Source organism: Trachurus trachurus, assembly GCF_905171665.1.
Source record: "Trachurus trachurus genome assembly, chromosome: 1".
NCBI classification, from domain to species: Eukaryota; Metazoa; Chordata; class Actinopteri; order Carangiformes; family Carangidae; genus Trachurus; species Trachurus trachurus.
In genome coordinates, this window is record NC_139891.1 from 30,515,424 (window position 1) to 30,536,249 (window position 20,826).

Sequence of the window (20,826 nt, forward strand, 5' to 3'; positions counted from 1 at the left end):
GCCGTCTAAATATGACGCTAAATGGACACGTTTCAGGCGCAGACTCGAATGCACCCGATGGTAGTCCACCATTATTGTTGTTGTTACGTAACATCTAGCAGCGTGGCTCCAGTTACAGGTTAGAGAGGCGGGGCTGTGACATATATCAACTTTATTTAAAGGAAAAGCCCCTTGAGGTGGATCACCTAGTTTTCAAGGGGGATCATTAGCATCTCAACAATCAACACTGATACAGACAGAAGCAAAACAGAGGCAAGACAAAAACGAAAGGACAAAATCAGAGGAAAGGAGACAGAGACAAAAAACATAAGGCAATGCAAATACAAAACAACAACAAAGCACACGGGGGAAGGAGACGCATTGTACATGTACATCCGACACCTCCAAGACCAGGCAGATATCACGCACTAGAAGCAAGAGCATTGTGTTTTTAGGTGGTTAAGTAACTCAATCTTGAAGGTATGTAAAGAAGATATGGAGCGAAGGGAGTTTGGCAGGTTGTTCCAGTCAGAAGGTGCTTTGAATTTAAAGGCTCTTCTCCCAATGACTCTGGATGTTCTAGGAACAATAAAGGAGGGATATTGCAATTGTCTGAGTAAGTATGACGATGAGTGTGGAACAAAGTATTGTTTAAGGGTGGTCAGGTCAGAAAAATGCATTTAAAGATAAACTGCAACCAGTGAGAGTGCATTCTCGCGTTAGGGGGAAGCCAATCCAGTGGTGGGTGCGATATGGACATTGCAGGGTGAACCTGCATAAGCTGTTAAAAGTGACATACAGAGGACTTAGATTTGTATCAGAGATATTTTGATAAACAATATCAGCATAGTCTATGATTGGAAGTACTAGTTGCGTGATGATTCTTTTCATACGTTGGTTGTCATCAAAACACCAGGACGGAGTTTTAAGAGTCATTCACTCCAAGACGTTCAGGGCTTCTGAAATGCTGGTTCCATGTTGAATGAAATGGAGAATTTTTTTTTTTTTTAAACTTTTGCGAATACTCATAAACCTGTCTCCGCATGGACAGGCCCTTAACGAGGCTACAACCATAGTAGGTCACCACTATGGAGAGAAATACAGGTCTTGTCAATCAATATGTGTGTGTGTGTGTGTGTGTGTGTGTGTGGGCTTGTTTTAGTACATTCATGGGGTCCTGAACTTGGGAGCCCACTATAAATATGAGGCCCCACAGCTTTGTGGAGAACAGAAAGTTTGGACCTCACAAGTTTAATGGCTGTTTTTAGCGTTAAGACTTCTAGAGGTTTGTGTTCGGATCAAACATTCATTTCAGTTCAGGGCAAAGAGTCAATGAACGATCCCAACGACAGTAAAACAGAGATGCGTGTGTGTGTCGAATGTAAACCATCTGTTTTCATCTACTGTGGTTGGATTGACAGGTGTAGAGTTTCTGAAACTGTACACAACAAAACATGTACACATCTTTACGTCTTTCCACACATGCCTTGAATTAAACACTGAATTTAACACAACTCTAAACTAAATCCTGCTTTTAATCTTTACCCTTAAGCCACATCCAAGTCTTAAAACACAGCCTCATTAACAATGATGGGCTGTATGATGGGCAACTAATGACGTGGTCTGAGCCTCTTTTCTTTTTCTTTTTTTTATCTAATGATTAAAGAGCAAATCCTGTTTCCACTAAAGACTGAAGTTGGCAGTTAGATTCAGACAGGTCTGGGCTGCACTGCATAAATGTATAGTTCTCAAAACCCCTATTATATTGTGTAGTTTAAAATGTATTTTGTAAATGCAGGCCCTTTATATCTACAGGGTTGATAATAACATATATAATATGAGGGCAATTGCATCAGTATAGAGGGCAGTTTGCAGGAATCTAAGGCTGGTGATGGTTATGGGCCTCAGGGCAGCTTCTTCCACACTAATCCATAAAAGCAGCGAGAAGCAGACAAAGACAAATATCCTCTCTTCGGGTGTTTTTTTCTTTCTTTCTTTCTTTTTCTGATCTTTCCGGCTCTGTGAGGACATTTCGTTCCTCTTTTACAGAAACACAAGCTGCTACCACACACAGAGGTTTCATTGTTATTCTTCAGGAGTTTGCTCTATTTTGTCTTTTCACCTCTGTGGCGTCTGGCTGGCTGGCTGGCTGGTTGGTTGGTTGGTTGGTTGGCTGGTTGGCTGGTTGGCCGACTGCTCGGTGAGCTGAGCAGGCCGACAGGAAACAGAACAAGCGAGACACAGGCAGGCTATATAAAAAAAGAAAGGAGGAAAAGACCAGGTGATGGATTGCTAGACTGAAGAGCAAGGAGCGAAGGATGTGGAAGTAGGGAGAAGGGAGGGAAATTTGGAAGACGAGGTGTAAATATGCAGTAATACAAAGTAAAGTTCTGTTTAACTAAGAATAAACAGACAGTGAATAAAAAAAGTCCTGTTGCTTCTGTTTCTGGGTTTGAAAAGACAGACGACAGAAATGCGGTTAGCTCCTGCCACAAACAACCAGTGATGTCATCCATTAGTGCATGAGGCAGACAGACGGGGGACAGAGGGAGAAGCTGTTTACAGGCCGGATGACCCCGTCCTGCAGGAACTCTCAACTGCAGCTGCTAACAAACGATCCTCATGATGCAGTTTTAAAGGGATAGTTCACCCAAAATTGAAATTTCACTCATTATCTACTCACCCTCATGTCGACTAAGGGCTGGGAGAAGTTTCAGAGTCCTCCGTGGCTTCTCTGAGTTACAGGGGGTCTCGGCGTAGCAGTGCATGTCCATATAACGGTTGCAAATGGATACCAACTGTCTTCATAACAAAAAGACACACCAAAAAACATCCAAATACCTCCATGCTGCTCGTATGTAATGTCCGTCTTGTATCAAAGCCCCGAAATGCGAAATTGTCCCGAAAAAAATTAAATAAGTCTATATTTCAAGCTTGTTTGTAGCGGAAGCTTCTCGAAGCTCCTCTTCCCGGTTCATCAAATTTGGACGGACTGGGAAGAGGAGCTTCCGCTACAAACAAGCTTGAAGTATAGATTTAATTTTTTTCAGGACAATTTCGTGCAGCATGGAGGTATTTGGATGTTTTTTGGTGTGTCTTTTTGTTACGAAGACAGTTGGTATCCATTTGCAACCGTTATATGGGCATGCACTGCTACGCCGAGACCCCCTGTAACTCAGAGAAGCCACGGATAACTCTGAAACTTCTCCCAGCCCTTATATTAGTCAACATGAGGGTGACTAGATAATGAGTGAAATTTCAATTTTGGGTGAACTATCCCTTTAACCCATCGCAGTTGTCGACCAATGAGAGCAGGCCCCAGGCCGAAGCCACTTAAAAGCAGTGTGTGACTTTGTTCCAGACATAAGATCATAGAGGGTCTGCTGCTTATCACATGGAAACCCCCTCTCAGCTGATCTAAGACTGTAATATACTGTAATTAAACTGTACACACTAAAAAATGTTGGGTTATTTCTGTAACCCAATTTCTGGGTTATTGGTGTTGGGTTAAATTGTTGGGTTATTTTTCCAGGGTGTAACCCATTTTCTGGGTTATAGGGCTATGAATTTAACCCAATTCCTGGGTTGTTCAAGTAATTGGGTTACTTTTCAGTGAGTAACCCATTTTTTGGGTTAAGGGTTGGGTTATTCTGTGACGTAACCGGCCGGTTCATTTGAAAAATGCTGTCTCCACCCACCACCACAGCTACCTGTGGAGATCCGTTATTTACTCTTTTTTTATGTGACGCCGGAGCGCTATCACAACCGGAAAGCTGCTCTGTTGGAGACAAACCCTCACGCTCCATCATATTGCCCCCAGCCAAAGAGACATGGGTTAATTTTATTTTCCCCAGCTTCAGTCGGCAAAGTCTGACTGCTTCAGCTACAAGGGTCCATGCACCGCTGGACTGGACTTTCTCAGGCTGGATCGATACCAACTGTCCGTGGCAAAGCTACAGATAAACTGTAAGTATTTTAAAATGAGTATATTTGTGTTACTTTGGCCTTTAGCGCATGAGCTAGGCTAACGCTAACAGTGGATGTGTGAGGATGAGCTACATGCTGCTGCCGCATGTTAATGCAAAAAAAGAGAAAAGAGTTAACAACGCTAGTAGTTTATCATAGCAGCAGTCATGGATAAGTTTGGAGTCAATTAACGTTAGATGTGGAGATATCCTTCTTCTAAAATAGCCTGTGTTTGATGCTAAATGCGAACAGGGTTCACAACTGATGTTCAATCACAGAATAAGCCACTGACCCCACGGGGGCTCACCTGCCGTGGAGAGTGGGTCAGTGGCTCACAGCCGGTGGTGAAGTACCGTTCATGGCTGGTCCTCTGCTGCCAGCATTATGTGTTGTTGTTGCACTCAGGTTAGCATGTTGTGCTAAAAGAAAACCTGTTTTATGTTCAGCTTTTGTTTGGCAAACAGGCAGTTTTTTGTGTGTATGTCTGGATGTTACTACCTACCAACTAGCATGAGAGACCAGACCAGAGAGTAAACTGTGTGTACTGTAGCCTAATGTTATACTGTTTTGTGTTTTCTAATCAGAGTAAAGTATGTGGAAGCTAGCACATGGAGAGAGACAGTCTGAAGAGGAGCCTTGCTCTCTTGGAGGAGCGGCCTCCAGAAGTTCCCAACGGAGGGCAACATCACACATTACTGTAAAAGGTATTTGTTACTCTGTTTATGGAGAAGAGGGAAAATACACCAGGCTAAAAATGTCCTTGGTCCGATATCCATGAAGTAGAGCATGAGTTACCGCAATTTTGTTTTCAACCACTGTCTATTTGAACATACAATTTTGTACCATCCCTTGTACACCTTTTTAACACTACAAAATAATTTCACCTTCTCCACAGCATGGTGCAGCTGGAGAATGCAAGGCAGCCAACTTTGCAGGAATGTGGCATGGCCAGCAAACTGATTTGTCTTCAGCATTATCAACACTAAGCAGTGAGTACATTTGTAAATTGAATCATTAAATAGATAAAATTTAGTTATGACTGATAAAAATCTTCCTCATTGTTCTTTGTCTGCTTATACAGAGGATCATGCCAGTCCACAGTAAACACCTGATTGAGACCCTGGGAATCTTCCAGCAGAAACAATGACACCACCTGCTCAAGTTACAGTTTCCTGAACATCGCACCATGCTACTGTCCCACCTGTCTTCAGTCAAGTCTGGACCAATGACTCTGACACCAGTCTTGTCAGGGTTAATCACAGGTAAGCAGTGGTTTAGTTGCCAAATGCCAAAAAAAAATCATTTTTAATAAGTTTATACAGCAGTGTTGAACCAAATGTGGTGACTGTCTGATTGTTTGAGGAGATGCATCTGTATTTAGGTTAGCTTAGCTAGCTCATTGGAGCAACAGATTGCTGAGTTTATCTCTGTGTGGGCATCATGCTAAGGTACTGCATCAATCTAACTTTTGCTATGTTTCTGTTTTCTGAATGCAGAGAGGATCATGCCAGTCCAAACACCTGATGAACAACAGGAGTCTCATGCAGAGTTGGTGACTGCAAATCCTTGAAGTTCCAGTTTCCCAGAACACCGTGTTAAGCACCCTACAGCCAAGACTGCGCTATTGACTCATTACTCTTGATCAACCAAGGGCAAGTGGCTAATTTTATTATGATGTTAATTTTCTTTCACCATGGATTATCCTTCATATATGGACACATGCTGTTTTTTCAAGATCTCAACACTGTGTACTGGACAAGGTATTGGAGCAGTCCTGTTTTTCACATAATGTGTAAATGCAAAAAGAGTTTATTTCAGTTTATCAATGATGTTCTACTCTGGTTCACAATGGTCTTAGTTTGTGATATCATTTAAGGAGTTGCTGCCTGTTAAATCTATACTGACAAACTGTAATTCCTCATGTGTTGTACCATATTTGTTATGGTGAAATTCTGGCAACCACGGCTGTTGGTAAGTTACTGTAAAGTTGAACTTTGCAATAAAATTCTGTGCTGTGCTATATCATACTGTTTTACCTGTTTTTTCACTGAGAAACACTGTAATTATGTTAAAAGTGTATATTATTATTATTATTTATTTATTTTTTACAAGCGTTTACTTTTAATAGGTTTATATTAAAACATAAGATAATCAATCGAGGAAGTTTCCTTTCTCTTTTAAAGAGGTACTAATGATAAGTAATTGTACTTGAAGGACCACTTAACCACTTTTCAATCTACGTCTGCAGGGAGCGCTCCAAACTTGTTAACCAGTGACACCACTGCCATTTATTTCTGTGACAGTGGTGTCACTTGGTAGAAAAGTTTGGAGCACTCTCTGTAGTTTTTAACAACCCAACATTTGGGTTAAAAAAAATAACCCAACATTAACCCAAATGTTGGGTTGAATAAGGACCAACCCAACATTTGGGTTATTTTAACCCAACAGGTTGAGTTATTTTTTTTGACCCAACTTTTGGGTTGAATTATTTAACCCAAGAGTTGGGTTATGTTAACTACAACATTGGGTTATTTTTAACCCAACTATTGGGTTGAGCAAGCACTTATTACACAACCCAATAGTTGGGTTAAAAATAACCCAATGTTGTAGTTAACATAACCCAACTCTTGGGTTAAATAATTCAACCCAAAAGTTGGGTTAAAAAAAAATAACTCAACCTGTTGGGTTAAAATAACCCAAATGTTGGGTTGGTCCTTATTCAACCCAACATTTGGGTTAAAATTGGGTTATTTTTAACCCAACTGTTTTTAGTGTGTAATTTGATGACTCCTGCAGCACGAGTGCCTTTCATCACACCTCAGATTGTAAGAAGAGGATGTTACAATCTTTGAGGTTTCGGTTTTAGGTCAATGATGTAATTGTAACAGAGGGTCCGGGTGCACTCACTCACCCATAAAGGACGTGCAAAGCCAATTACTAAGCGGTCATTGACCTCTTGGCACAACGGTGTGCATCATTGCCCGCTGTTCGTATACCGAAACACAACACAGAGGGCCGGATTAACATCGGCTACATAATGATGAAGCAAAACAAAACATTTGTTAGTGTGGCTCTGTCTCTTTTTACTTTTTAAACGCACACCATGTAGTTGACCTGTGTCTTAAAGCAATACTTACCTTTCTGGAACTTTTGCACATTTCTTTGTCTAAGTTAAAATGCTATTAATAATCTGATGATACATTAAAATGTAAGAGAAACCCAACAGGGTTAAAAACTCATCATTTTTTCATTCTCATATAATTCTGAGAAAAGTCTGACCAATAATATTATTCGGTCCGATTAATAAGATTTGAAGAGCGACCGAACCTACTTAATATGTAATCACTTTGCGCACCCCTCTCCTCCTCTCCCCCCTCCCGACCAGGAAGAACGCTTATTGACAGAGCAGTAGCAGGACATGAGCAGAGGAGACTAGAGTCACAACATACAAGAAAGAAGGTTTTTGGAAATAAATAGTTTTTTAAAAGACCAATAACTGCAGCCGCAGCTGGTCGTGGAGTATCATGTCTGATATTGTAACGTTGATAGTGAGCAGCCCCGAGTGATACGTAAACACAGGAAGTCACATGTGTCTATAAAGCATCCAGTGCTAACGGCTAGGGGGCTAGGCTACTGTTAGCTCTGTGCTAACGGCTAGGCTACTGTTAGCTCTGTGCTAACGGCTAGGCTACTGTTAGCTCTGTGAGTTCTCAGCGGTCCGGACCCGGTTGAACTCCGGACCGGCGCGGCTCGACTCGGCTCGGTCTGGATTTATTTTCGGCCTGAACCAGCGCATCAGGTGGCGCTGGTCCGGCCGCCAGCCCGGCTCGTTGAGAACTGTAATCTGTAATAATCACTTCCCCTGCGTCTCCAGTAGCAGTAGGCTAACAACAGTTTATTATAAAACTCATCAGTCATCATCACTGAGTCCGTTTATACGGTTTAAAACTCCGGTGTTGTGTTTGTTTGTGTTGTTCCCGTTTCACTCGCGTTCCTGTTCTGTTTACCGTTGCCATGCCAACGCATGCAGCAGGGAGGGAGGGGGCTAGTGGAAATGCGGCAGGAGCGAGAGGTGGGTGGGACTTGTGAGGGAGGTGGAGCTGTTGATTTTCAAATGTTTGTGCTGTGCTGAGTGAAATGCCAGATCGGTAAGTATTGCTTTAAGCCACAAAACTCCACAGTTCTTCTTTCTTACGAGGGTTTATTGAAACCTTTCTTCAAGTTACAACAAAATAAAAACTGCAGCAATCAAAAAAAGGTCTCTCCATAGTCACAACTAAACCAAAGTACGCACACATCACGTCTTTGTCTCTCTTGAGACCACATTTTCAAGGTCTTGGTCTTGACTCGCCGGTCTCAGTCGAGCTGGACTCAGGATTTTTTCTCAAGACCAGTCAAGACCACAGCAGTGAGAACTTTTTTTCTATTTGTTTGTCTAACCACCAGAAAAACTTGTGTCACCAGTGTCAACAGTGGGAGGAGACTTCAGCAGGTTCTGTGCTGTGTTCTTCTGCTCAATCCAGACTTTATTTCATTTAAATATGTTACAGATTTTATATAAAATCATCTTATTTCCTTTTCGCTGAGGAATAATGTAGGTAAATATCAAGCCACATGATTATTATTGGTAGTGGTACTGAATACAGTAATAGTCTTCACAACGGTCTTGCATCGGTTTGGTCTCGGTCTTGGACTTGGTCTCGTCCCCCTCAAAGTCTTCGGTCTTGAATCAGTCTTGGGAGAGGTGGTCTTCTTGACCACAAAACTATTTCATCCACTCTTGTACTTCTTTTGCAAACGCCCTTCTGGCGTCCTTCACATTCGAATGCTGTGCAATAATTCGACACATCTCTGTGAGATCTCTGAAACTTTGTTGGTCTTCATGCATCAATTTCTGATAATGCGATAAGACTTTACAGCTGTTCCTTGTGTAATGCTTTGTGTATGAGGTTTAAAGATACTTTTTTTTTTTTTAATCCTACTATTTTGCCAGAACGGCCTCACAGCCCATCTGCTGCTCCTCAATTTGAGTTTTTTTGTCCTGAGACCGAGTTAAAGAGAAGGGAAAGATAATTATTTGATGCTACGCTGCACCGTGTGTCCGCTGAGAGTAGGAGTATTAGCAGAGAAGCGGTTAGAACTTCCTGTTTGACTAAGACCTCTCTCTGCCCTTCTCACTCTAATCTTAAAGTTGTCCAAACATGCTTGTTACTGTACGCCGGCCGCCGTGATCCCAGTGTTGTTGTTTTTTCCCCGCTCTTCTCATGCCGTCCTGGAATTTGCACATCCTCCAACCAGTGAACCCATCCCAGCTGCTGTTCTGTCAAAAAATTGTTTGCTTTCCAATTCATATACTAATTAAAACATGCATACAAGTCAGACACCGCTCTGGGCTGCTGGTTTTTACAACTCACACACCACTTACTTACAGTAATGATGATAATGTTCTCCGATCAGGCTGCTCCTCTGGGCGCTCATGACGTTGGAGCCACAGCTGCTGTAGAACAACCTCTTCTTCCTCAAATTTACAGATCAGATATTCGAACGAAACATTAACTTTAACAAGAAGATTTCTCTTACGCTTTTTTACACCACAGAGACACAGAGGGCAGCAAATATGACAGGTTTATGTGAGTGACAGCGATATAAAAGCAGCTTCCACCGTGTGATTTAAGAACTACAGTGGGAGTTTATGAGAAAATGAATGATATAATGTGGTTATTTCTGGCCCTGCAGAGTTTTTGGAAAGCATGGGACGAATGAAAAAAGAAAAAAAAAAAAAAGGAGTTTGTTCCTCTTCCAGAATCTGAGTCATGGACACTGAGAGGTAAAAGAGAAAAAATGTGGACACAGCAGAGAGAGAGAGAGAGGGGAGATCGAGAGTCAGTCGACCTTAATTTGGTGTTTGGGTGTTGACAGCCGACTCTGTGTCACATAGCACATAGCTCTGTGTCGTAAAACTTCTGGGATGAAGGTGCAGCAGTCGTCGCTCTCTTAAGTAATGATGGATGTGGAGTTTTCTTTAGAGGGGGAGAGGGTGAAGTACATGAGATGATCACAGGAGGAAAAAGGCAAGAAGGGAAGTGAGGAGAGGAGGAGGGGAGGGGGGCACTGAGGGGGAGAAACTTTTGATGTAGTTGTGTGTGTAAAGACAGAGAGGGAGGGAGGGAGGGAAGGAGAGAGAGAGAGAGAGAGAGAGAGAGAGAGAGAGAGAGAGAGAGAGGGTGCTCCTCAGTTGTTCCTCCTCTCAGCCTGACACCAGCAGTCTGCTCTTCCTCCTCCGCTGTGGTGAAACTCCACCAGGTAAGAAACGCGACCAGACACTGACACGATGTGATGTGACGACGACTTTCAATGTGACAGCGCGCGCGCCTCTGCGTAACAATCCTGCAAGTTTTTAAAAAAAGAGGAGAAAAAGAAGAAGGAGAGGAGAAGTAGAGGAGAGGAAACACCCGGCGGCGCGTTTGCGTGCTTGTAGAGACGTGCACGACTGAAGAAGTTATTCACAAGTTGCCAACGCAGCAGCAGCAAATGTTTCTAGAAAGTTACCCTCCTAATATCGCCTGTGCACGCGCTCCCACGCGCCGGCTCACTGACACGTGTCTCGTCAGTGTTGTGTGTTGCATGTGGGTTTTTTTTTTGTGAGTTTATAGTTTCCTGCAGCAGCAGCCAAACTGATGCTCCAGCTGTTGTAGACGTGGCTCCTTAAATGATTTCATTATGACTGTTGCATGAGTGTTGCGGCTGGATGAGTTGCCCCGGCAGCCTTTGTCCAGCTCATTAGTTGATTATTCATCATGTTGTCAACATTGTTATGGTGCAAAATCCTGAAAGCACCTCTGGAGGGGTTGGGTTGGGTTGGGTTGAGTTGGGTGGGGGGTCCCCATGGTGGAGGCGTGATGATGAGGTGAAATGAGTTCATGATGATTAGCTGATGAAATGGGTCAAATCTGCAAAAAGTTTTTCTATTGTCATGCACATTGTGTCACAGTGGTATCAAAATGTGAAGTCCATAGGCTGCTTTTTATTTAGGCTATTATCACATACATGTTTCTGCACAATATGCACATGCAAGCAGCGGGTAAGTGTTGTAAAGAAGAGTATTTCTGATGCAGGGTAGGATGGAGTGAGACATAACACAAAACCAGCAGGTTAATTAATGCAGACTATCACATGTTGCACACCCACAAGCCCGACAAACGCTGTGTCTTAACATGTAGACTGGACAGATGTCAAATAAATCACTGTGTCAGCACATTTTGTGCATTAGAAATTGTCAGGCTGCAGAAGCTCTGAGCCAAATATTTCTTGGCATATCAGTGAAGGTTATCATGCTAAAGAATTTGTTGTTGTTTTAATTTTCAATGAGCACAGCTGGTTAATGTTAATGTAGGCCTCGTTTGAAGTTTGTTAACTTTGGTGACAGATGGATGATAGAAACATGAACTCATTTTGTGAATGAGACTGAGAGTGTAAAAGAGCCATGCAGGCAGCCAGGTGAGGCCGTGGTAAAGGAGCTAAAGGCTCATTCACACACCGATAACCTGTTAAAGGGATAGTTCAACATTTTGGCAAATTGGCCCATTGCCATTTTCCTATAGTCATAGCAGTAGGTTCGTTACCTTTAATTGTCGATGCAAGCTATTTTTAGAACGGCAGAGCAGAGCCGTGAGCTGCTCAGAGCTACGGAGGCTCATGGGATTTCTTGGTTTCCCTCATCAAACTCATAAAATACACAATCCAACAACTCCAAAATTCTCTCGTGGACAAGTTGTGACCTGCACATTCACCTCAATTTGAGGTAATAACAGAACGTTACGAGGCAGAGTTGTTTTAGAGGTAAATTCATGCAAAACCGCTGATGCGCGTTCCTGTCGGGGGCAGTTTTTTGGCAAGCAGTCTCTGCATTTGCCTCGAAAACAACTCTGTCTCATAACATTCTGTTATTATCTCATAGCGTGAATGTGCAGGTTTTTTTGCCAAAATGTTGAACTATCCCTTTAACTTTGTGTATTTGCTAATTTGCAGTAAAAAAAACACTTGTCTCTGATTGCAGATATGTGGCCATAACACAACATGACTGGACAAATTGAAATAGTTTGACCTGATGGTGGCGCTGCTGTGGTTCATCCACAGGAGAGTATGATTGTCACAGTCGACAGGTTTCCTCTGTTGGACTGACAAACTGACAATACCACCCCTATTTTTAATGAAATGATTGGTGGAGTGTGGTTGACGGTGTTGATTGGTTATTGATGAGTCAAAATGGCTACTTTTGTACATAAGTGCAGGTTTTTCTGTCCATTCAATTCTACATCCCAAATAGACCAATCACAACAGGATGTCGTCCAGCTACACTCACCAGGATTGTATAGCTATTCTCTGTGCTGCTTTCAGGTGACATTGGATTTTCTAAAACTACAAAATCAGCAGTTTGTGCAGCAGGTTTTTATGACCCACAGCTAAGTAATGTTTTTATTAGGCGACATCTGGTGGCTGTTGTAATTATAACAGGCCCAAAGGGGAAAAGAGCGATGATGTAATATATAAAGAGTGACAAAGTCCGCATCAGCTGTTGTGGTGGATAGACGGGTCAACGACACACAGGAGAGCCGAGTTTGATTCCCATGTGAAAGTAGCCGCTTATGTTTACGTTTCTCTCATCCAAGTTAGCCGCTGTGTTTTGTCTTGTAACCACGGAAACACAGACTGTTTAATGTTAAGGAGGATGTAGCCTGCTTTTTTCTCTTTTTTTTTAACCCAAACTGTGACCTCTTCCGTCGTTTTTTTTTTTTTTTTTGCAACTAAACTGTTATTATAGTAGAACGTCTTGTTTATTATTGTCACAACTACAGGTCTGAGGTCCAAAAGTGACCTGAGACTTGTTTTTTATTTATTTATTTATTTAATGGAAACAGGCAATAACATACACAATTCATAAACTGACAATACACTGACCAAAAACAAACAAACAGAAAACAAAAGACAGAACAAACCTGGCGACATAATAAAGCAGAACCAAAACAGGACAGAAAAGTAGCATTTGGGCAGGGGCGTTTCTGGACACTCTGGAGGCCCCAGGCAAGAGGCACCTTGGAGGCCCACCTCACCAACCACAGCCACAAACATAACTGTTAATCAATCCAAACATCCATTAAATGTTTTTTGCACAGTGTTCTGTGTACACAGCCAATGGCAACATCACGTTGTCATTGATATGGACCAATGTCAGCCATCTCAGGGGGGCCCCTTCCAGTATGCAAGGTTATTTGAAGGCTTCAAAATCTAATTTTTTGGTTCGAAGAGCTCTTCAAAACAGCCTCAAGCTCCTCATAGTTCCAGTCTTTCAACTTTACTTTGTATTTTTGTATTTATTTTGGAGGGAAATTGAAGCCATTCTCATTGCAAATCATCCGGGGTATGCAGATCAAGTAAATGACAGAAATGATAAATCCGCACAAGTTTTTCTACCATGTTGCGGAAGTCGAGTGGAAATGTATCCTCTGACATCTGCCTGCCTGCGACAGTGATGCAGCCTCAGATCACAACTGTTATGATAATAATATTTTATGATCAGTAGTCGGGTTGAAATATTGAGGCAGAGATCTCGACATTTCATTTTCTCAAAGTCACGCTCCATTTGTCATCTGAGATCCTGTTAACTTTCATCCATCACTGTGGGGGAAAAAAATAAAAAACCTCCCGGGAATCTCTCTGTTATCTCTCTCATCTTTCTCTCCCCTGTTTATTTATCTTTTTTTTTGTTAGTGTAGCTCTGTTGTTTTCTTTCCCTAGATTGATTTTCACATGAGTGGGAGTCAGAGGCTTGAGAGGTGGTGGTGGAGGAGGAGGGATGACAGGAAGGAGAAAAGAGAGAGAGAGACGTGAATGAGCCAAATGAGAAAATCCTGTGCCAACTTTAACACTTTCAGACAAGTTTATATTTGCGATTGTAAAACGTGGAGATGAAATTCAGAGACAAGAAATGGAGATGAGGCCAAAAAGCCTTTTCAAAGGGGCGACAGGTTCAGCACAGCAGCACATTTTGTCCTTGGAAATGTGTGTGGATGTTTATGTCTGTGGGAGGAATCGAATCCCAGCTGATGTTTTCAAACCCAATTCAGTCCAGGTGTGTGTACATGTGTGTTTGAACGTATAGAAATCCACGTGACTCCCTCGACTGTATCGTCTTCCTCTTTTCAAATCCAAAAGCTCTGGATCCCATATGAGAACTCGTCTCCTCTGGTTTTGACCTTCATACCTCAAATTTCTTCAAAGTAGAAGGAAACTTATCTCTAGTTCACCATCAGCCAGTGTGGTTCAGTGTGTGTGCCAGGAGTTACCGAGTGCCGATGTGTTGTAATCTACTTTTCTTTGGTTTATTAGCTTTCTTTTTCATCCCTACTCCTGTAATTTGTGATTTCCTACATATCCCACAAACCTTTCAACCACCGCCAGAGAATAAATATGAGGTAGTTCTGCGTATTAAAGATGATGACAGCGGGTTAACTAGTCCCTGAACACTGGAAGATCTCCCATGATTTTGGATTTTGGTCGTGGCCCTTACTCAAACCACATCAGGGCTTGGCTTCATTGCATTCTGGTATATTGAGACAAGCTGCTGCTGTTGGAAAAAAAACAAAAAAAACGTGCATCTCTGAGAGAAAACTTCCCTGACTGACTGAAACATCCGTGAAAAATGGTGAATCTGGAAACATTTTCTGAAACCGTCCATCAACGGCCCAAAGATAACTTGAGTTTTTTTGAACCCTCAAAAATCAACGTTGTTTATAATCGGCATATCTTGACTCTTGTCCACAGGAATGTGTAAAAATAAACCAGCTTACAAAATCTGTCCATAATTGTTGGTTTTGGTTTAGTGTTTCTTTTCTTTTTTTGTGTGTGTTTACTTTCATTTCTGTTTGTTGGACGTTCTCTGGAGAAGTTACGAAACAAAAGTCTGATTGGAGAAATGATGCTGGGTATCATGGAATGATTTGTGTTGAGAGTCATGCAAATCTATAAGTGCTGAAAGACAAATGCTGTGTCTCAGTTTAGAGGCGGGATCCTTTGGAGCCTATACACGGTCTCTGGAGGCAACATCTTCGGAGGCATCTCCAATGGTCCGCGTCAACCATTGGTGAATTGGACGGTCTGGCCTTCTGAGCATTTCCTGATTGCGTCTGAACGCAGTCAACACCATAATGTTGAACATTTGAAAGTGGCGGCTTTTATACACTTCCAACGGCCACTCAGCTCCATCGCATCGGGTGATTAACAGTTGACCACGCCTGCAAGCAGAGGCATGGCTACAATGCAGAGCTATAGACAGCTAGCATGCTAGGTGGCAAATAGTTCCAAAGTTATAGTTAGTAATCCTGTTCAGAAACACTGGGTGAAATGGTCCTTCTATCCTGAGAGTAGTCAATACATTATGTGTTCAGAAAAAGGAACGAAAATAATCAGACCTCTGTGGCAGCTGCAGGACTGACAAAACTCTGACCAATCCATGCTTTTCGCTCCAAAAAGGAAAAACCCATCAGATGCCTTCTTGTCTAGTTCAGCCTACGGCCAATCAAGCGGCCGTCTCTCTCCCCCTCTCCCTCCTCCCGCTTGCGTGACCGGAGTCTTCACCTACGTCCGTGGAAAAGCCACACTCCAGTCTGGTGGGTGGCAGTGTAGCTCTGACAATGCACGTTGGGTGTCTTCACCCATGTCTACGGAAAGGGGAAGGTGCTGCTTCAGAGAGAGGTCTGAGGAAAGGGACTGGGACTTTTGACTTGTGTATTTTCAAAATGTGGCCTGCAAGAACTGGTTTTCCAGAATCTCCAACACTACCGGCACGCAAAGAATCGTGGGACAGGAGGCCACGAAGGAAAGGTGTCCTCCTAGAACAGGCAAGAGAAGGCCGGGTTTGTCTTGCTGCATTTGGAGGAGAGGAGCCTTTGAATTAGGACAACCCTTGTCACGATGCTGTGGCGTAATCGGCCTCTGAATTGAGACACAGCTAAACCTTCACATTCACAATCTGTACTTATAACTTTTCCTCTCTCGTTCCTTCTGCTCTCAGGTCGTGACCACCATGTTGACGGTGTGCATGAGGCTGCTTTTGCTCCTCCCCCTGGTTTGCTGCGTCCCCTCCCCCTCCAGACCTCCGTCCAGACTCTGCAGACGATGCTGCGACCACCAGGAGCCGCCACACGTCACGGGCCAGTACCAGATGCCAGAGGTCCGCACCGTCATCAACATGACCATCCTCAAAGGTATGAGAGTGAAGTAATGGACCAACATGACAGTTCTACCTTCTCCACCAGGTGTTATCTGTCTTGTGTCTTCTTCTTTTGTCTTTAAAGGGATACTATAGTTCACCCAAAATTCAAATTTCACTAATTATCTACTCACCCTCATGTCGACTAAGGGCTGGGAGAATTTTCAGAGTCCTCCGTGCCTTCTCAGAGTTACGGGGGGGGGGGGGGGGGGGCCGCGCAGCAGTATTTGTCCATATAATGGTTGTGAATGGGGCTCACTTTTCTTCGTCCAAAAGACACACCAAAAAACATCCAAATACCTCCATATTCAACATTCAATACAATGTCCCTCTTGTATTGAAGCCCCAACATGATAAATTGTTCCACCGGTCAGTGCAAATACAAACAAGCTTAAAATATAGACTTATTTAATTTCTTTCGGAACAATTTCTCCCAGCTCTTAGTCGACATGAGGGTGAGTAGATAATGAGTGAAATTTGAATTTTGGGTGAACTATCCCTTTAAATATGCTGTCTTCCTGCTTCAAGCTGCACTTCCTCAATCAGATCACTGCCTTTTCTCCAGATGTCCCAGTTTCTGTTCAAGGTTACTACTTAATCAGAGGCATAATCATGTAAGTTATAATGGAACAGAGTTTCTCAAGTGTGACCGTGCAGTGATGGTGAAGTGGAACTGAGACAAAAAAAAAGAAGAGAGAGACTGTGAGACAAGATGGAAATTAGACATCCACCGCTAGAAAAAGTCTGGAACTACTCAAAAGAAGCCGATTTCCAAGAATCAGTGACTTTAATGGGGTTTGACAGCATCTGTCATGGGAAGTGTAAATCAACACAGGGCTTTATTTTACAAAAAAAAACACGTGGAGATATCTATCTCCACTGTTAAATGAGCATATCAGGGTTAAGGGTGGGGATTTGGGTTAACCCTTTCAGCACAACAACTTTCTGCATGGACGCAGGCCAGAAGACAAGCCCATGTCTCTTCACCTCCTTTGACTTGTTTGTAGAAGTCTTTCAAGGGCCCGTCCACACAGAGATGAGCGTAGGAGTATCCTTGAAAGTTTTGGATTGTGTCAGGGTTTCATTTACATGGAACTGGTGCTTTTTAGAGCCTTAAACACTTTGTTTTTAGAAAATATGTCCCAAAGTGAACAAATCTAAAAAAAACACCCTTGAATTTTCCTGTATAAAATACCCAGCTTTTGTGAAACAATGATACCACCTCTCTCACCTCACCCAAAGCACTTTACAGAAACCTTTATTCATTCATACCACATTCACACCTGGTGGTGGTAAGCTACGTCTGTAGCCACAGCAGCTCTGGGGCAGACTGACAGAAGCTTGGCTGCCAATGTGCCCCAAACATTCATAAACATTCATACACATTCACACGAGGCAAGGTGGGTAAGGTGACTTGCCCAAGGACACAGGATTCAAACCGCCAACCCTCTGGTTATTGGACGACCCACTCTACCTGGGTTTTCAGTGGTTTCATGTGTGTCAAACGATGCTGTGTTTATGAAAAAGAAAAAGATTGTTTGGAAAAGGCTCAGTTTCCGTGTGGATGAGGCTTTAATGGGTCCAAATATTGTGAATTGAAGAGACTGGATCTGAATGGGTTGATTTGGGCTGAAGAAAATAAACCACAATCCAAAATAGAGCAGGAACTGGGTTGCTAGCTTGGCAATGAAATCAACTCACAACTCTCAGAGCCTCTGGAGCCCCAACTTGTCAGTGTGGCAATTACTGCAGCTATTTACTTCGTGATAAATTGATTACTAATTGCATTTTTTTTTTACAATGAGCAGGAATGTGAAAGTTCCTCAGGTTGGCACCTATCTCACAGCTCTGTGTTGAAAATGCAGCTTTACCACCTTAAATAGCTCAGGTGATGTTTCACATACCAGATGTGTATTCTCAAATGAGTTTGTGTGTCGTTACATAACCACAGACTAACAACAGCAAACCCTGAGCTTCCTTGTGCATGACTCAATCCATATGGTTGCAGTGAGTCCTGCCAGAGCCTAATCTGTATAAGCTTATTGAGGAGGCAGCGATGATGAAGGCCAACTGCAAAGATGTGTGTGTGTGTCTCTGTGATTAATTGCTCCTTAATTTGTGTTTGCATGTTAGTATTAGAACCTGAGGGAAATGGAGAGAAACAGAAAAATATGATGAGAGATTAAAAAAATACAAGAATTTGCAACTGTCCAAGAGCTGCACAGTCAAGTCGCAGCTGGAGAGGGATTTGTTGCGAACATGTGTATCTAATATCAGAGGCGTAGCGAGCGGCCAACTCCACCGGCGCGGTCCAAACGATGTGTCATCACTTTGTCGTTTTATCTGCTGGTCCTTTGATAACTGGACACGCCAAGTTTGTTCTGACCCCCAATCAACCCCCCCTCAAAAAAAAAAAAAAAAAAAGGCAATCCAACTGCTGAACCACGAAATCTTCTCTCCTCCCTCTCTCTCTTTACTTGTCTCTCAGGCACAAACACACACACACACACACATAGTTTCAGGGCAATTAAGGCGCCACAGAAGAACTCATGAACTTTTCCATTGTAAGAACTTTGGGTCCAATTTTAATTTCTTGGACCAGGTTGGTGCCCGAAAAAATTGTGCAGCATTTTCCACTGGGGCCACAAATTCCCTGGACGATGCCGTACTTAGAAAAATAAAAATAAAAAAAAGTTCCTGCTGTTATTTGACATCCAGGTCCGATTGTTCACGGGTGGGAAGCCAGTGAGGGATCGTGTCAAACAAAAAACAACATGCTTTTATTGACTTTTGAGTTTTTACATGATGCATTACTAGACAAGGACTTTCACTTTGTCCTTCTTCTTTTTTTTTGTTGTCATTTCCTGTCAGCTCGTGAAATTGTGTGTCAAGTGTTTCTCCTCTGTGAAATGAGGCAGTGAAACAGTGTCACTGAGTTGCAGCTGTGGAGCGAGGGAGTTCCCAGCAGGCGCTTTCACCTGGCACTGAACCTGCTTATGTGGACGAAAACACACACACATTGAGACACGCAACCATGCACAAGGACACACTTAGCTACGGACAAATATAGCTGCACACACTCCATTTTCTTCTGCGTTTCAGTGACTAACTGGAAAACAATAACGCCTACTTTCAGTTTGCGTGTCAAGTGTGTGCGCCTGGCTTCCCCACACACACACACAAAGCCGCTGTTATCAAATTTAAACAGTGTAACCCGCAATCAATTCGTCAAGCTATCTGAATTGGGGGGGGGGGGGATCCAGCCAAATTTCTCCAAAGAACCCGCAGTCACAAAGACAAAGGCAAATTCTGCGCCCACACATTTTCTGCATCTGCATCTTCACAGGATTAAATTATGTTTTTTTTACACTGTGTTGAAATATTCAGGACGCTCAGGGTGGCTTAAGAGCGGTTAAAACATAACATGCATCGTCTTAAAAGTAGCTATAGCGACTTTGCCTTTGCAGCCTGTACTGTAAGACGCAAAAAAAGTCACAAGATATGTTAATCAGTAGAGACGCTTGAGAGATTTCTTGAGCTTAAAAGTTGTACAAATTTAAATTCTGATCACGATTTAGTTCTGGACCTCGCAGAACATGTCGATCTTTCAACATTAAAAGGTAAAATGTCAGCGTGTCTTATATATGTCAGTGGTTCCCAGCTGGTGTAGGCTGCAGGCGCCACTCTGAGTGGGTTGTGGGAAAGTGAGTATTGACTTTCCAGACAAGCAATTTTTATTTCTGCAGCACTGCCCCCCCATTTCAACACATCTGTTGATTTAACAGTCTTTTCCAGTGCCTTTGTTCTCCTGTATCTGCTGCTGCTGCTGCTGCTGCTGCTGCTGCTGCAGTGCCTGTAATATTGGTTTAAATGTTGGTTTCAAGCTCTAATAGCTGCAGTGCTTTTATTTTGGTTAGCCCCAGCTAGTTGTACTTTTCATTTTGAAATTGGTATTGTCAGTATTGTGCAAATTAATAGATGGATGGATGGATATAAACTGAGTGGGTGTTGATCTGATGAGTGTGAGCTGATATGTGAACCTTTGTAGGTTGATATACATATGCATATAATAGCTGATGGGGGTTATAAACTGTGATCAAAGATGTTTGCTGTTATATAATGTAAACGGCCTCCTTCACTGACTCCCGTCCTCCTCTCTGCAGAGTAAATATATGTTTACATAGACTATTTATTTATTCTTTGTCTAAATCAGAGCAGATATATCCAGAGACCTCTGCCACACAGATTGTCGCCTTTTTCCTCCCTCAGTGTTCACCTCTGGTTGCAGCCAAGTCACACGTCTGTTCACACTTATCCAATAGATATCTTTGCAATGACAGAGTTCATGAAAACAGCTTCAGTCATTTGGTGCTTTGTGTTTTTTTAAAATTGCCATTGCCAAACAACTCATTTTGTTCAATTGTTCAACCATGTTCAAATGATCATCAGTGACCTATTAAAGAAAGTAGGCTATCTAGCATATGACACAATAACTGTTATAAAACCAGCCACTAGTATGTGATGTGTTTTATAATTTGCACTGTGTTGTTGTTTTGCCAGCACATTTGTATTAATAGTGCAAATACACGTATCACATCAAATGAATTAAAGAA

General features: G+C 42.5%; 1 protein-coding gene across 2 annotated transcripts in view; it reads left to right on the forward strand.

Annotated features, from left to right (window-relative positions):
• Positions 1–20,826, forward strand: part of c1qtnf6b (C1q and TNF related 6b) — a 28,668-nt gene that overhangs the window by 1,466 nt on the left and 6,376 nt on the right. The window contains exons 1-2 of one of the 2 annotated variants that reach the window (XM_083983561.1): positions 10,143–10,248; positions 16,016–16,208. In XM_083983561.1, coding sequence (XP_083839687.1) covers positions 16,028–16,208 — 181 coding nt within the window. In that variant the 5' untranslated portion in view covers positions 10,143–10,248; positions 16,016–16,027. Of the gene's footprint in view, positions 1–10,142; positions 10,249–16,015; positions 16,209–20,826 lie in introns of those variants that run through there. The other variant, XM_083983562.1, reaches the window with a different exon arrangement.